Source organism: Castor canadensis, chromosome 4 (assembly GCF_047511655.1).
Source record: "Castor canadensis chromosome 4, mCasCan1.hap1v2, whole genome shotgun sequence".
Taxonomy (NCBI): Eukaryota; Metazoa; Chordata; class Mammalia; order Rodentia; family Castoridae; genus Castor; species Castor canadensis.
Window position 1 is genome coordinate 174,333,714 of NC_133389.1, and position 17,168 is coordinate 174,350,881.

General features: G+C 34.5%; 1 protein-coding gene across 7 annotated transcripts in view; it reads left to right on the forward strand.

Annotated features, from left to right (window-relative positions):
* Positions 1-15,146, forward strand: part of Agfg1 (ArfGAP with FG repeats 1) — a 69,709-nt gene extending 54,563 nt beyond the window's left edge. For 3 of the 7 annotated variants that reach the window (XM_074071893.1, XM_074071895.1, XM_020179938.2), the window contains 4 exons: positions 5,630-5,677; positions 7,198-7,356; positions 7,705-7,796; positions 8,479-15,146. In XM_074071893.1, coding sequence (XP_073927994.1) covers positions 5,630-5,677; positions 7,198-7,356; positions 7,705-7,796; positions 8,479-8,538 — 359 coding nt within the window. In that variant the 3' untranslated portion in view covers positions 8,539-15,146. The remainder of the gene's footprint in view (positions 1-5,629; positions 5,678-7,197; positions 7,357-7,704; positions 7,797-8,478) is intronic. The other 4 variants (XM_074071896.1, XM_020179939.2, XM_074071894.1 and 1 more) reach the window with 3 other exon arrangements.
* Positions 15,147-17,168: the final 2,022 nt, after the last annotated feature.

The window sequence follows — 17,168 nt, forward strand, 5'->3', positions numbered from 1 at the left end:
CTGAGAAAGTTTATTTTATATTTTGTTACTCTTAGGAAAGGGGATGTGCTAGCATTTGTTCTGTTAAAGTTGTTTGCAAGATAACTGTTGAGGGGGCTATAGATATCATAACCCCACTTAATAACTGAGGAGTGGAAAGTCAAGTTATAAGTTGACTAATGATGTGTGTGAGTAGTCTGGCAGGGTTGGTTTGAAATCTGGTGATGCAAATTAACTTGTGTGTTGTTTGTATTATATTATATGTACCTGATAAATCACACTTAGTATTTTCTTATGACTGTATGTCTGACTTGGTTCTGTCATTAGAGTTAAGGGCACTTTTTGCTTTTATAAAGTATGAAAGGCCTATACAGGATATAATACTATGTAAAATGTACAGATGACATAAGTTTAATACCAGCAAAATGTATTAGAAAGGAAAAATTTATCTCCAGAAATTTTAATTTCACGGTAAATAGTTTTTACATTGTAAACCATTGTGAATTTATCATGCCAGTTACCTTTATTGTGATGCTATTAAATTTACTAAATTAAAGCATTTTAATGTCATGCTTCTGTTGAAGCTGTAATATAGGTAATTCTTTGGCAGGTGTCTGGGCTTTTGAATCCCCAGTGCTTTATGTCTTCAATATCAGAACTTCTTGAGAGTTACTTCTTGTTACCCTCAAATTTGTTATATCTTGAGGTAGCTTTTGAAAGAATATGTTGCATAATAGTGAAATTTGAACTTTTATCAATATGTCTTTTTCTTCTTCTTTTTAATTAAAATTTGAGACAGGGTATCACTACATAGCCCAGGCCACTCAACTCTCTGTGTACCCTAAACTGGTCTGAATCTTGAGATCATCCCATCTCAGCCTTCTAAGTACAGGGATTTCCAAACCTGTTTTATTCTTGAAATATCCATTTAAATCTTTTTTCCTGGATTTGCAAAACTTAGGGCTTCAACTTTCTTTTAATGTATTATATAGTAAACTTCTTTAAAAGATAAGTTTATGTAGTTTAAGACATGTTTAGTTTTAATTTTGTGATTCTGTGTTACTTAGCATTCTTTTTCTTCCAGAGCCCTTAAATATAATATAATTGTCAATTACAAGGACATTTTCTTAACTGTCTCCCTTTTTCTAGTGAATGAATGATCTTTGTTTTCTGTTATTTCAGTGAATGATTGTAAAGAGATTTTCTTCACAATGAGACAAATTTTCAGAAATGTAAATATGAAAGATTTCATAGGTAGTATTGAGATTGCATCCTTGTTTCATTACCTAGATAGAACTGGTTTGCAAAAGATACAGATTTGTCTTTAAGGTTTGTGTTAGTCACTTTTCCATCACCATGACAAAATACCTGAGAAAACCAACTTAAAGGATGAAAGATTTATTTTAACTCAGTGTTTCAGAGGTTTAGTCCAGGGTCACTTGGCTCCATTCTTTCCAGGTCCCCGGTGAAGTAGAACATCCTGATGGGGAGCATATGGTACACCAAGATGCTCATCCTATGGCAGCTGGAAGTGTGGGGGCAGGGACAAACACATCCTTTAAAATATTCCCTGAGTGACCTTCTCCATTCAGTTAGGCTCCAGCTCCTAAGGTTTCCATCACCTCCCAATAGACTATTGAAATACAGTCAGTGCATCAACCCCTTGATAGGTTAGAGTGCTCATGTTCCAAGGCCCCATCTGTGAGCATTGCTGCATTTGATACCAAACCTTCTTTAATACACAAGTCTTTGGAGGGCATTTCAGATTCAAATCGTAGCAAGATTCAAAATTAAATTATAACCAATCATTTTTAAAAATATTCAGAATGCTTTAAACTAGCACTCTTTTATTCAGGTACAGTTTTGCATTTAGCAAGCATATAAACATCAGTAGTATGTACTGTTCTTTATTTATATCTAAATAATCAACAGGGCCACCTCACCTGTCTAGTCTACTCTAAAAATGAGGATTAATACAAAGAAAGTATGTGGGGTGGGGGTGGGGCATGAGAGTAGCTGAAGGAAAGCATAGGAAAAAAACTGAAGTAAAAATTTACATCAGACTGCCTGCCTGGCAAGCACAAGGCCCTGAGTTCAAATTCCACTACAGCATAAGAGAGAGAGAGAGAGAGAGAGAGAGAGAGAGAAAACTACTATAAAAAGGGCAAGTGCAAGGCCCTGAGCTCAAGCCCAGTACCTTGTTAAAAAAATAATAAAACATTACATTGGGCTATTTGTAGAAGAACAGATTTACTCATCACATGCTCTCTCACCCAGAATCTACTCTTAGTAGTTGGGTGTCTAACATTTAATAAGCTGTGGTTGGCACTTTTAACAGCCAAAAGTGAAAATTGTCAGTTTGGTAATTAGAAAAAAGAGAGATGGGAAGGCTGTAAAAATTAACAAAAAATAAAACTTTTAAGCAGGACATGGTAGTCTCCTGTAATCCCAGCAGTCACTAGAATGAGGCAGGAAGATCACAAGTTCAGGGGCAACATTGAACATACATAGTGAGATATTCCTCTTCCCTAAAATATAAGTTAATAAAAACTAAAATTTATAGCAGTATGGAGAAATATTTTCAAATCACATATCTGAAAATTGTTTTGCATTCAGAATATCTAAAAAATTCTTACAACTTAATGACAGCCCATTAAAAAAGAAAAAATAACAGGCCAAAGAGGTCAGTAGACATTTTTTCAAGAAAGTGTATAGACAGTCAGTAAGCAACATGAAAAGATGTTAGTTGTGTTTTCAAACTGCCGTGTGATTCTCCTTTGAACTTATAAGGATGACGGTAACAAAAGATAGTTATCAGCATTAGTGAGGATGTAGAAAAAACAGAAACTTCATACTGCTTTTAGAAATATAAAATGATATAGTGTCTTTGGAAAAGTTTGATCATTCTTCAAGAAGGTGAATATGAGTTACCTAATAATTCTGCTACTAGAAATATCCAGAGGAATGGAGACCACATCCACACAAAAAACTCCTACATAGATGCTCATATAGCCACCTTATTCTTAATAGCCAGAAAGTAAAAACAACACAGATATCATCAACTGATGATATGTGTACAATGGAATAATTTTTTATATTAAAAAGTAATGAAGCCAGGTGTGGAAGCTCACTACTTGGGAGCCAGAGATCAAGAGGATCACAGTTTGAACCAGTTTGGACAAAAAGTTAGCAAGACCCCATCTCAGCCAATAAGCCTGGCATGGTGGCGGGTACCTGGAATTCCAGCTATGCAGGAGGATCTAGGTCTGAGGCTCGCCCCAGTCGATAACATGAGACCCTATCTGAAAAACAAAGCAAAAAAAAATGGGCTAGGGGTGTGACTCAAGTGATAGAGATCTTGTCTAGCAAAGGTAAGGCCCTGATTTCAAACCCCAGTACTTGGGGTGGTGGGGAGGAGGGTAATGAAGTACTTTAAAGCTTCAACATGGATGAACCCTGAAAACCTTATTCTGAGTAAAACAAGCTAGTGACAGAAGACTACATATATACTACTGTGTTTAATATGAAGTGCTCAGTTTAGACAAATCTGCAGACAGAAAATAGATTAATTAGTGGTTGCCAGGGCCTGAGATATGGCAGTGGTGGGACAATATGGAACTGCTAGTAGGTCTGACATTTCTCTTACAGGGGATAAAAGTAGTCTAAAATTAGATTGTGATGATGGTTGTACAATCCTGTGACTATATTAGAAACATTGAACTCTGTCTTTTCAGTGGACAAATTCAATGGCATGTGAGTTATATCTTTTTGGGGGGAGAGGTGTACTGGGGCTTGAACTCAGGGCCTACACCCAGAGCCACTCCACCAGCCCTTCTTTTGTGATGGATTTTCCAGGTAGGGTCTTATGGAACTCTTTGCCTGGGCTGACTTTGAACTGATCCTCCTAATCTCTGTCTCCTGAGTAGCTAGGATTACAGGTGTGAGCCACCAGCGCCTGGTATGAATTGTGTCTTTAAAAGCTGTTAAGGAAATTTAAAAAAATTGTAGCAGCTTAGAACATGCTTGAGCTTTGGGGGATGGTGTCTTTATTTTAGACTGAAGTGCAGTGGCTAGGATTGGTTGATAATCACTGTTGACTGAGATTTTGTTTACAATATTCCCTGGAAAAAGATTCTGTGCCTAACTACATATAGGAAATGCTGGAATGCATACAATTTATTGAGTATTATCAGTGATGGGCCTCTTAAAGCCTTAATTCTATAAGAAAGGAGATAAATATAAAGTGACAAAAGTTGTTTATCACAGAACCCTGCTCAGTCTTTTGTTGAATTTAGAACATGATATAAAAATGTCTTTTTAAGTTAGCAAGAAAATGTATTTGTTGATTGCTTACTTACTGTATAGCACTTTTAATTCATTGTTACATTTAGTAACATTACATTTAGTCTTCATAGTAGCTTTGTGAAGTGTGTAGGTCATGTTGTTCCCGTCCCTCCACCCTCAGGAAACTGAGGCTGATAGTTAAGTAACGTCATATGGCTAAGAAAATGGCAAAGCTGAGAATTAGAAGCACTTAGTCTCTTAGCCTTCTGTTTCTTCAAGTTTATGCTAATCTAAAAATTACTCTAATTTAAAATGCATAGAAATATATTTTAGAAACAACCTCACTCAAGATTATTAAAATGAATACCAAAAGCAGTGTTTTTTTTATTTAACAGACTAAGTTTGTTTTCTGTTATTTACGTGTACTAATACTTAACCTCTCTGTCCTTAAACATGCCAGGTAAGATCTGCACAGGATGTACTTCTTCTCCTCTGGAGTTGAAGCTGAGGGTGCCCCACCCACTTTTGGGTTTTTTTTTGTGGAGGGTGGTGGTCGTGGTACTGGTTGTTGAACTTGCTTGCTAGGCAGGTACTTTACCACTTAAATAATGCCCCCACCTCTTTTCACTAATTTTTTTGGGATAGGGTGTCACATTTTTTGCCCAGGTTGGCCTGCGCTATGACCCTCCTATTTATGCTTTCCTCATAACCAGAACGATGGTGGGCATTGCCTTGTCCAGCTGTTGGTTGCAATGGATCTTGATAACTTTTTGCCCTAGCTGGTCTCGAACCACAATCTTCTGATCCCTATCTGCCAAGTAGCTGGGATTACATGAATGAGCCCCCACACCCAGCCTTTCCACCTTTCAAGTGAACTGTATTTAATAATTCCTCCTCATGATACTTAATTCATTTTAGTTGTCTTTATATATTTCTAATTAATTTGATGAGTTATAAATAAAACTATATAGTATTGTTCATGTGCTCTGTCCAAGACTTAAAGTTTAAGATGCTAACTAGCATTTTTGGGTGTAGCTAATGATGTCTACAGAGCCTTTTTATGGTTATAATTGTATCCTCATATGAAAAAGAAGTTAGTGCTTATTTAAAAAATTGACTTTTATCAACTTTTCTTCGTTTAGTATTTGTTCTGGTTCCTGTTTATTTCAAGCAGTATAAATATTATCCTGTCATGAATGTAGTTGAAATGAAAGGTCTTAATTTGTGCATTTATTATGTATAATGCTACTAGTTGGCAACATTGTGCTCTAATTTTAGGGTTCTTGAACGAAATCAATTTACTTTTATTTTAATAATGTTTATCCATAACTTAATTGACATTGGTCTCTTTATGGCTTTCCATAAGGCCTTTCTGGAGCAATGCATTCTCAAGTGTTTCCTCACGCTCATTTTGGTAGGTGGCCACAAACTAATACCTAGATTTGTGTGGCAATTTGTCTACCTGCTTGTGGAAGCTTCTGCTAGTGTTCTGGATCCTTGCATGTGGAATTAAGTTTTTTCCATGTTTTCAAATGGAGTGGGCATGGATGTGTGGCATCAAGATTATGTTATATTTAAAGTTACAAACCTGATTTGTAGCGATTTATGTTTTAACTGAAAAGCATTTTTGCTTACCTCCATGGTCACGATAGAATGTTAATAATAGCTATTTGATTCTTTTTCTTAAGTTTGAATTCATAGTGCTTTAATTGATACCTTTTTGATGTGCCAGACCATTTTATCACATTCCATGGAGTTTGGTTTTGCTTAACTGTATCCAAGTTTTGCTTTTTAGTGCTTTCTTAAACAGTGATTTGTCAAAGTTATGTCAGTGCATTATTGTCTGTTATGAAACCTCCTGTTCCCTTGCCAATGTGCTTATTATATTCTTTAATTCACTTGCTTCCTAGTGGCCTGGGTTTTTTGCCCTCATCAGTAGTAAAGAATTAGCTTTTTGAAAGTTTGATAGTCTAATTAGGGTTTTGAGCAAAATTGCATTGTTACAAATATTAGAACTATGAGGACTACTTTGGGCAACATCTATAACTTGTTTTCAAGTTTTTATAAAATAAAAAATCATTTTGTAGATAGCTTAATATTTCATCTTAGTGCCTTAAATTGAGAATGAAGATTGATAATTTTTTAAGAACAGGAAATTCAGCAAAATTTTACATTCTTTTGAGGATGCCCATTTCACTTTTCCAATCTTTGTGCTTTTCACACTAATTCTATAACTGTGCAATCTGAACCTTTCTCAGTCCTCTTCCAGAGCTGTCAATTTACCTTTCAAGAAAGGGGTGGGTGTCTGTATATTTTTTAGAATTGATTTTGCATGAAAGTTTAATGGCATTAATGTTCTTGATAGAATTATTTAGCTCTGATTACAAAACTGCATAGGTTTGAGTACTCTGCCTCTGACCCTGTCCTAAAAATCCTGTTATTTTTGGTGGACTATTGTACAGAGGTTTAAAATTTTTTTTTCAGGACCACACACATTACATTATAGCAGACACTTGAATAAGTCAAATTTACTGAAATTTTTTCATTGTTATTTCACTGTATGTATCAGAGTAAACCTAAAAACAAAGATGTATATAAGATTATATTATGTAATTATATTATGATGGGCTTTCAAAAGCAGACTACTGTTCTGACTTTAACTTTATATAATACTTTGAGATTTCCTTGGGATTTCAAATGACACCTTTAATAGTTACATCCTGGTCACTGGATTCTAGGAGAACAAAATTTCCTAGGTTATGTTAAACTATGTAGTTAGTGCTAAAACTCATCATTACTAACTTTGCTGGAATTTCAAATGCCTTTATTGTATATCTTATTATTTTTCAAGTGGGCAATGTCTGTTCTACAATGTTGGGTGTAGGAAACAAACTCCGTTTTGTATGTCTCTGATCCACCCTTCTTTTCTGCCAGCGGCAACCTTCGGCACTGCATCCATGAGCATGCCTGCAGGGTTCGGCACTCCTGCACCCTACAGTCTTCCAACCAGCTTTAGTGGCAGTTTCCAGCAGCCTGCCTTCCCAACCCAAGCACCGTTCCCTCAACAGACAGCATATTCTCAGCAGCCCAATGGTAAGATCTAATACTTGGCTAGATGTCCTTTACGTATCATTATGTTAAGTCTTCAGGACAATTAAATAAAGATGCTGTAACACTGTATACTGTGTTTACTGTACAAAAATTGTAGCCTTTAGTGATTTAGGCTTCAGAAAGCTGATATAGTAAATTTCTATGACCAGATTACAGATGCGGGAGAGTACCCCTTCCTTCTGAAAATCACCAGTGATTTTTTTCTCATTTTGTGTGTTCCAATATGCTTCTTGATTTGAAAAAGAAACTTAATTAGGCCTAGAGAATTAGTTTATCCACACTTTCTCTTCAGGTGGTATAGGTTATAATTGGTGGTTCTCTTCTAACAAGGTGCAGGTTTTGCAGCATTTGGACAAACAAAGCCAGTGGTAACCCCTTTTGGTCAAGTTGCAGCTGCTGGAGTATCTAGTAATCCTTTTATGGTAAGTGAATTTAATTTTAGGGACTTTATAAATTGTTGTGTCTTTGAGTTAGGAAAACTTAATATCCCTACATGCATTTAGTGTTCTGTTATATGATGCCATAAGATTATACAAATTGAGACAAAGCTAATTATGCATGATCCTTACCTAACCTTTAAAAACCTTGTAATTCAAATCACCGACAGTATTTACGCTGTTTTGTAATATGAAACATCTGCTTTCTTATCCAAATAACACTTTTGGAGCAACCTCAAGATTTAGTAAATCAGTATGAAAAGGAGTCTTAGAGTCAGAGATTTTTGTTTGAATTCTGAGTACTTCACTACCCGCACCCTCAGCGGTACTGGGGTTTGAACTCAGCCTCATACTTGCTAGGCAGGAGCCATACCACTTGAACCACATCTCTAGCTTCATAAGTCCTTCTTTTAATGTGCTAAGTCCCTTCTTAGGTTCTGTTACAAGAATTGTATGAACTAATGTAGATGAAAAACACAGTATCCTCCCTGACACATAATAATATTATTGTAGTTTATTGACAGTAAGAATAATGAGTAGATACTATTGCTAATAATAAATTATTCTTTATTGAAGTTTAATTAAATGAGATTAAGTACAGTTTAATGTTTTCATATTTTGCACATGCCACTTTTATTTGTCTGTTTTGTCTTATGTTTTCCTTTAGACTGGTGCACCTACAGGACAATTTCCAACAGGAAGCTCATCAACCAATCCTTTCTTATAGCCTTATATAGACACTTTACTGGAACGAACTTTTATGTGGTCACATTACATCTCTCCGCCTCTTGCACTGTTGTCTTGTTTCACTGATCTTAGCTTTAAACACAAGAGAAGTCTTTTAAAAGCCTGCATTGTGTATTAAACACCAGGTAATATGTGCAGAACAGAGGGCTCCGGTAACAACTTTTAACCTGTGAATTGGCAGAAAAAGGTAGCGGTATCATGTATATTAAAAATTGGCTAATACTAAGTTATTGCAGATACCACATTCATTATGCTGCAGTACTGTACATATTTTTCTTAGAAATTAGCTATTTGTGCATATCAGTATTTGTAACTTTAACACATTGTTATGTGAGAAATGTTACTGGGAAAATAGATCAGCCACTTTTAAGGTGCTGTCGTATATATTGGAATGAATGACTTAAAATCATTTTAACCATTGCTACTGGAAAGTTAAAAGTCAAAATTGGAAGGTTTTATTCGTTCTTGAATTTTTCCTTTCTAAAGAGCTCTTCTATTTATACATACCTAAATTCTTTAAAAATGTAGAGGGATACCTGTCTGCATAATAAAGCTGATCATGTTTTGCTACAGTTTGCAGGTGAAAAAATAAATATTAGAAAATATGCTATTGTTTTTGTGTTCTTGCTGCAATGCCTTTACCAAAGTGGCCTTAAATATGAGTAGTGAATTGAGAACATCTTGAATTCTTAAAAAGACTTCTAGACTAACTTTTTATAAAAAGGCCATGTAGAAAATTTATTGAAACTACTAGGACTGCTATATTCAGGAATATGTTAATGGTAAAGCATTTAAATGTAGCTTGTCAGATTTGCCATAATACTTCTAATTTCTTTGCAACTTCTTGATTTTGTGAAATTTGTATATATGAAGAATTTGCATGTATGTGTATTTACATGTTTTTAAAAAAGATCTTGAATTCTCAGACTGCAAAAGACCTATTTTAACTATGATTTTTAAATTTTAATTGTCTTTGAATGTATTGGAAGCAGACATGCGTTAACTGTGACATGATTGCACCTGAGTTGTTGTCCCCTAGTCCCCAAACTGGTATTATCTATAGGTCATTTGCTTATGTTTGTTTTTTTGGGGAAAGAAACTGGAACACAGTGTTACGTTAGAGTTATGGAATACTTTGTTTAAAAAGACAGTGATACTAAGTTTAGTTCTATCTTTTTGTTAATATTCAGATGAACTTGTTTAAATATTTATAATATAGTAATGCCTCATCCATCCAGAGATAATCTGGTAGTCTCATCAAAATGGAACACAACTAAGAAACTTGGAATTGTGGTTTTTTTAATGCCTCTGAGCAGCACATATATGTCATAAAGTCTATATCCTAGAGCTTATGTATTTGTTTCTATGTGAGATTTTAAATTTTGATTATTTGATGTCCTGGCCCATAGCATATTAATAGTTCAAAAGTGATGATTTGATGAAAGGAAGGGGATTGAAAAAACTATGAAGAGCACACACTGTCCAAGACCACTTAGTGCAAGGACAGCCAGCCCAGCCCACTGACCATTACTATATTACATCATCTTCTGATAATCGTCTGTTATTATGACTCTCTGTCATCACAAAAGGTGAAATTGCATACACACCTATGTAATACATGTGTGAAAAATTTTATCTTAAAGTGATTAAAATTTTTTTTAAAGCTTTGGTATTAAAGGAGGTGAACATCAGTTTCCTCATTTTATTCATGTTGAATACATTTTTACAATGATGACTACATCATTTGTTACCTTACTGTTTTAACATCTCTGTAGTGTATAGTTAATATCCAGTGCTCATCTAGCTGAAAGTATGGTTTATCTGAACCATTTTGGTAAGCAAAGATGCCTTGGAAATCTTTGCCCCTTTTCTGAGCAGCATGCCTCTCAGAATTAAACAATTGCTTCACAGGTGTGTGTTGGTACAGTCTTGAAATGTTTCTACATTTCTGGGGACTCCCTCAGCCAATTTTTCATGGAGAGCAATCTAAAGAAATGTCTTTGAATTTCTGTTTTAAGTTGTATTGGGTCCAAATCAATCCATATGTATAAAAGTTATACTATATAATTGTAGGCCATTGCTCAGATAACCTACCAGGTTTTCCATCTAAGAAGTAAATTAAACAGTTGTTGTCAAAATAATTTTAAAGACTATTTTTTTCTGGTAAATCTTGAATTTAAGTGGCAACTAGTTGACTTTAAATGTGCTCAATCAAGATGTTTAGGTTAAGAAGAGATCCACCCTTAAAGTGGATTTTCATGTCATCTGTACTGTTTATTTATTTAAAAAATCAGCTTTCTTTAGATTTTATATTTGAGTTGGCTTCTAGTTGTACATAAGCCATCAAAATTGTGTTAGATACTAAAAATCCTTGAAAGTGATAAAAGTGAAGACCTTCAAATTTTCTGGCTTACTAGATGAATCACATCTTTCCTGTTCTGCCTTTGTTCAGGAAAGAAATTTGTCTTTTCTTTTAGGAAAAACTTTGCTGATATAGTTTAAAGGCATCTTTTATTCTTGTGTTTTTTTAATAGAGAATGTTTTATTCTCAATATTTGTGAAGATAGAAGTTAGGTCATCACTTTCTTCCTTAAAATAACTCCTGTAAATTTGAAAACTCATTTTAGTCTTTACCTATGAGGTAGTCCTGTCCCTAGCACATACCCTCTTTGGTACAGTACCTGTAAATTGTCAAAATGGTAAACTGGCTGCTTCTTTATCACTTTATCAACAGTACCGAAACATTTTGGTCTAAGACCCATAGCTCTTAGATCCCTGAAGAGGTTTTCTTGGGTCTTTTTGTTTGTTTTGATGGGTTTTTTTTTTTTTTTTTTAAATGAAGCTTGTACCTTTCAGGATTTAGGGTATTAAACATCAATATGAGCTGGGCACCAGTGGCTCATGCCTGTAATTCTGCCTATTTTGCAGACTGAGGTCAGAGAGAGCGCAGGTTGAGGCTAATTTGGGCAAATAGTTTGCAATACCCCATCTCCAAAATAACCAGAGCAAATGGACTGGCGTTGTGGCTTGAGCAGTAGAACACCTGCTTTGCAAATGGGAAGCCCCAAGTTCAAATCCCAGTCCCACCCCCCCCAAAGAAAAAAGAACACTGAGATTTTTTTAAAGCATATGACTGTAATAATCCCATTACTTGTTAACATAGGTAATATTTTTAGTGAAAATAACTTTACAAAATTAAAACTAATGAAAATAGGAACATTGTTTGTATTTTACCCATCTTTTAAATTCTGGCTTAGTACTTACAGTGAGATGCTTATACTATTACATTTTGATTATTTTTGTATTGCATACCGTGAAAGCGCTGGAAAACTACACTGTGCACTTGTAAAGTCATGAGTGCGAAAAAGGCATGTAACATCCTAGAATTATTATGAAAATAGTTTGACCTTATATTTCAGAGGGTCCACAGACCAAACTTTGTGAAAACTGCCCTTTAAATGTGTAGGTTTCTGGAACATTAAGTACCCATGGGGTAAACATTACTATTTTCTGAAGTACTAAGTTTTCTTGGCGAGAGAAGCTGAAATTCCTGTTGAAGTTGCAAATTTTTTAACATGGTTTAGGTATTTCAGAATAATAGTAATGGTATTGCAGGTGTGGTTTAGTAGGCCCTTTCAGCCTATCAGGCATTTGCTGAAAGCTTTCCTCATATTTTCTTACAGTCTTTACAGTGGATCCACAAGGCATAGAAGAATTAAGGTGGTAACAGCTTTTGCTGTTGGGAGCAAATGCTGTGTCACATTTATGTGTGAGTGGATTCTTTCTAATGTTTCGAAATTTGAAGAAAGTTACTTTCTGTATCCTGTATACTTAAGAATATGTAAATCATTTAACCTAATTTTATTTCATAATTCAATGAAGTCAGTATAGCCTATTCTGTGGAGTTTTGTTTAAACTTCAGAATAGGGTAAATAGTGAAACATGTTTGAAACTGAGGACTGCATTTGAAGTATCACAGTGACTTTTATTTTGTGATGTGTACCACTTTTATTATAGTTTGTACCTTATACAGCTTTAAATTTGCTTTTTAAAAGATATTAAAATTTTATTAAATTAGGCAATTGTATTGAATTTATCCTCATTAGGTAAAGTTTTCTTTGTATATTTTAGAGCAGTGTCATTGAGATTTTTATGTGGTTGTACTTGAACAAATGAATGTATGATCACTATGTAATTCAGTGTTGTGCTGGTGAATGTTTCACAACCATCTCTAAGAAAAGAAAAAGGACCCTGCTTTGTAACGTTTACTGATGTTTGTGAAGTAAATACTCGCCACATAGCTGATTTGACCTACTAGTTTGATGTTATGAAATATAATCAAAGAAACACGCCAACAGATCTCCCATCTGGGCAGTCCTGCTCCAGCATAGCACTAATGTTTACATCCACAATTCCTGTGTTAAATCTGCCCCTTGATGATTAGATCTAGTTTTTGGGTAGCTTTTAGTTTTTTATTGTTATTAACTCATAGGGTGATTTTTAAAAGCTGGGTTTTGAAGCCCACAAGTGGAGTGGAATAGGTATTCTTTTTTCTTTTCCTTTTTTTGTTTTGTTTGGTGGGACTGGGTTTGAACTCAGGGCTTCATACTTGCAAAGCGGGTACTCTACCGCTTGAGCCATACCTCCAGTCCAGTTTCTTAGCTTCGTGGATATTCATTTGGCAGATGTAGGAAGTGACTTTTTCTATGGCATGTTTTATTCTTATTCTGGAGTCAACTGAATAAAGTTTGAATTTTTGATAGTCTTTTCCACTGAAGACTTTTCCAAGAATGCAAACCAGTGACCTCTATCCATTCTGCTTATTTTATGCCAATAGTTAAGATTCATTGTATATTTTGAAATCTGTGCTTATTCAACATGCAGAGCTGTGTGGTTTAATGAAAATAGAATGTTGTGATTCAAGGATTTTGTAAAAAGAAAAGGTGATCCTGGATAAAATGTTTTAATTGGTTTAATTTTTTTCATTGGTTCTCTGAAATCTTGAGCAGTTGCTATCCAGGTTACAGTTTAAGCAGTAAGTGTAAAATTGAAGTTTTCATTGTCAGCTTTTTTCCTTCATTCTTGAGTGGAGGAACAGAGGAGGAGAACACTCCTAAGAAGCCTTCTAGTTTTGACTACTAGTCATTGACTAAGGGAAGTAAGTGACTGATTATAAACTGATCTTACATAGCCAGTGTTTCCTAGAATGCTATAGATATAGTGAGGTTTTATAAAGACTTTAATAGTTTTTTATATGTTCTAAGATAGTATGTACTTAAGGTTTTTAAAAATTATGCAGTGCACACAGGGTATTAAGTGATACACATATCTATATAGCCTCTGTGACTTTATTCCTACACTCCAGAGAATATATAAAAGGAATGTAATTTCTTAAATTCTTCTGTAGTCTTTCAGGAATGTTATCTATCTCTACATGCTTCTCGATGTCCTGCCTTGTTTAAATGCACAATTTTGTAACTTGGTTCATTTTGCTTAACTTGATTGTCTTTCTGTATTACCACATCTGGCTCTAACTCTTGGTTTTAATGGCTTCGGGATTCCATTAATGGATGTCACTTGAGAGGAACATTTGTTAATTGGCTTTTTTTTTTCTTTAACAAAAAGCATTGTTACAGTGAGAATTTTCATATACATATATGAAAATTACTCTTGATTCTGCTTGACTGGCACATTCAATAAAATAGATACTGTATTTTGAGGCTTGCAGGCTGTTTAAGTATGATCTTAGGCTTCCCTTTAAGAAACTTCCAAATAAGGGGGAAAAAGCTCTTAAATTAACTGTAATAAGATACTTGAAGGACTCTGATGTTTCAGTTGAACTACGACGGCATTCAGTCAGTTCTTCGACAGAGTGCAAATTCATGTGTGTTTTGTACCTCAATCTTTACATCACTCCTACCTGTGACTCTTGGATTTTCTAAAAAAAAAAAAAAGGCTTGCGACTTTGTTTTACAGTTTGTTGGTATTGTGCCTTTCTTATCTACATTAGTGTAGCCTCTACCTTACTTTAAGAAGAGAAAATACAAATTAACTCTGGCAAAGTCTTATTTTCTTACAAGTACGTGTTTATTTGTTATCTTTTCAAAATTTGCTTCTCTTGCTTTAGAAAAGATTTGAGTAACAACTGAAAGTTCTAGATCTGATTTACTCACAGATTATAGAGTTCAGAAATTTCTTTATTTATCATTAGCTTGTCATAGGACTTGCTTCCTAGAAAAGTTTGTTTATATCAAGACTACGTTCCCTAATAGCTAATTAAAGAGTACCTTTGCATTTTAAGACTAGAAATAGGGTGTGAGGAATCTTACTGAGACGTTCAGAAAAAATAAGAATCCCTTCTAGTCGACAAGGTATATTTAGAAAATGTTAATATGCTAAGATATTGGAAGAACAACCTTAATGCAGGAGGTGGTTGTAGGTATTATATGAAAACTTACAGATTGGTTTTAATATTCATTTCTAAAATAGTTTAATATAGTAAATATTAAAGTAATGGTTAAGTTCATATTCATTGTAAACCATTGTTGAAAGAATTTTTTTTAAATAAAGGCTATTAAATTTTGTGTACTATTTGGCATGACCTCTTTCTTTTTAATAGTCATATAGTATTACAAGACACCTGGAGTATTGAAGAATAATCTTTGTTTCTTCTGTAATTCACAGTATGTGTTTCTATAAAGCAGCTCATGTACCATCTCCATCATAACCTTATTTTTATTTCATTAGCTATGTATTATTAATAGCTAATGCTATTGCTACTGTTTTGTCTGTTTTTTTTTAAATTATAAGATGTGCTTTTTTTTAAAAAAAACAGGACATGTTTCTGACTTGCAGTGTTAGTCTCTTTTCCCCCCAAAGAATGGTTACTTAATTATTGAGACACTTAAAAGCCACTGAAGAAAATAGGATGCAAAACTGGTAAGAACAGCAGCACAGCATCAGGGAGAACATCAAATTCCATGGTGTGTAAGTTGGTTTTAATGGGATTTTACCTTCCTTACTACCTATAGAAACTTAAAAGTTAAATATTGAGCTGCCCCATTTTTTCATACCCCAGTCTTCCCTATAATAACCAGCGTTATTCATTATGATTCCATATTATTCTGTACATTTTTGTTGTGTGTTTAAATTGCTTTTTTTAACCATCACCAGAACCCAGATGAAAATTTAATTTCCTGAGAAAGAATATTTCCAATTTCACCCCAAGCTGCTCTCTGAGCAAGTGGAATAAGAAGGAGCTAATGGTTTTTATTGAACTCTTGAGGATTAGGGCTCTGAAAAGTACTATAATAGTGTCCAGTCAACTTCTGCCATTAACAGACCTTTGGGAATTTAGATGCTCTGGCTCACTAACTTTAAAATGAGATCTCTTTCAAATTCTAAAACAAGATTTTAATAAGTAATTAACTTTGGAAATTGGAATTAAACATTTCAGAATAATAGCTGACCATATGAAACTGGCTAGTTTTAGATTGAAAAAAATAGCAAAGTGTTAGCATCATAGAGTTTGACCCAGTAGTATGAACACCATTTGTTAATCATCAATTTCTACCACATATTCCATATAATTGATCTCCTTTAATGACACTGAAACCTTTTTTAAAAAGTGGTATTTTTCATAAGAAAACTAATACTTAGTTGTGCATTTGTCCAAGAGTCCACAGCTACTTAGTAACTGATAGAAGTAGAATTCTCCCTTTAAAATTCAACGTCTTGTATATATTATATTCCTTCTTTGAAGCTCCTCCTTCTAATAGTTTTAATAAGAAGTAAGAGTTTGGTTCTAAGAAAATAACAGCCTCTCAACTTGTACATCATCAATTCAAAATGGATTAAAGATCTTAATGTAAGATCTGAAACAGTAAGGAACCCACTGGACCACATAGGCATAGATAATAATTTTATAAATGGGACTCCAGTAGCTCAGCAGTTAGGGGAAAGTACTGACAGATGGGATTGCATGAAACTAGAAAGGTTCTGCACAGCAAAGGAAACACTCACCGGACTGAAGAGACACCCTACAGAATGGGAGAAAATCTTTGCCAGCTATACGTCTAACAAGGGATTAATAACCAAAATATACCAGCCATAAAGAATAATGAAGAAAGAAGAATGAAGCTATGTTGCTTTCAGGTAAATGGATGAAACTGAAGAACTTCATGTTAAGTGAAGTCAGCCAAGCTCAAAAAGCCAAAAGATGCATTTTTTTCCCCTTGTGGAAGCTAGACTTAGAAATTAAATGTATATATAGATACATGGTCATATGCACACAGAGCATAAAATTGTATTTGAGGGGACTACATGAGTTGTGAGAGGGAAAGAAAATGTTGGGAATGGTACATACTGAGGCAACCCATCTATATGTGCGTATAATATAATGCACTGTACTATAAGCAGTTGACTATTAGGGGAGCATGGTGATAGAGAATGAGTAAGTAATGGGGATTTAATTTGACTAAAGCACAATATATACAGGCCTGAAGTTCCCCCTTGGACTAGCAATACATACTTCTAAAAAATGAGGGACAGGAGGATAAAATAGGTCTTTTCCAGGGGTGGGTACTAGTGGAACGTAGGAGGGCCTAAGGA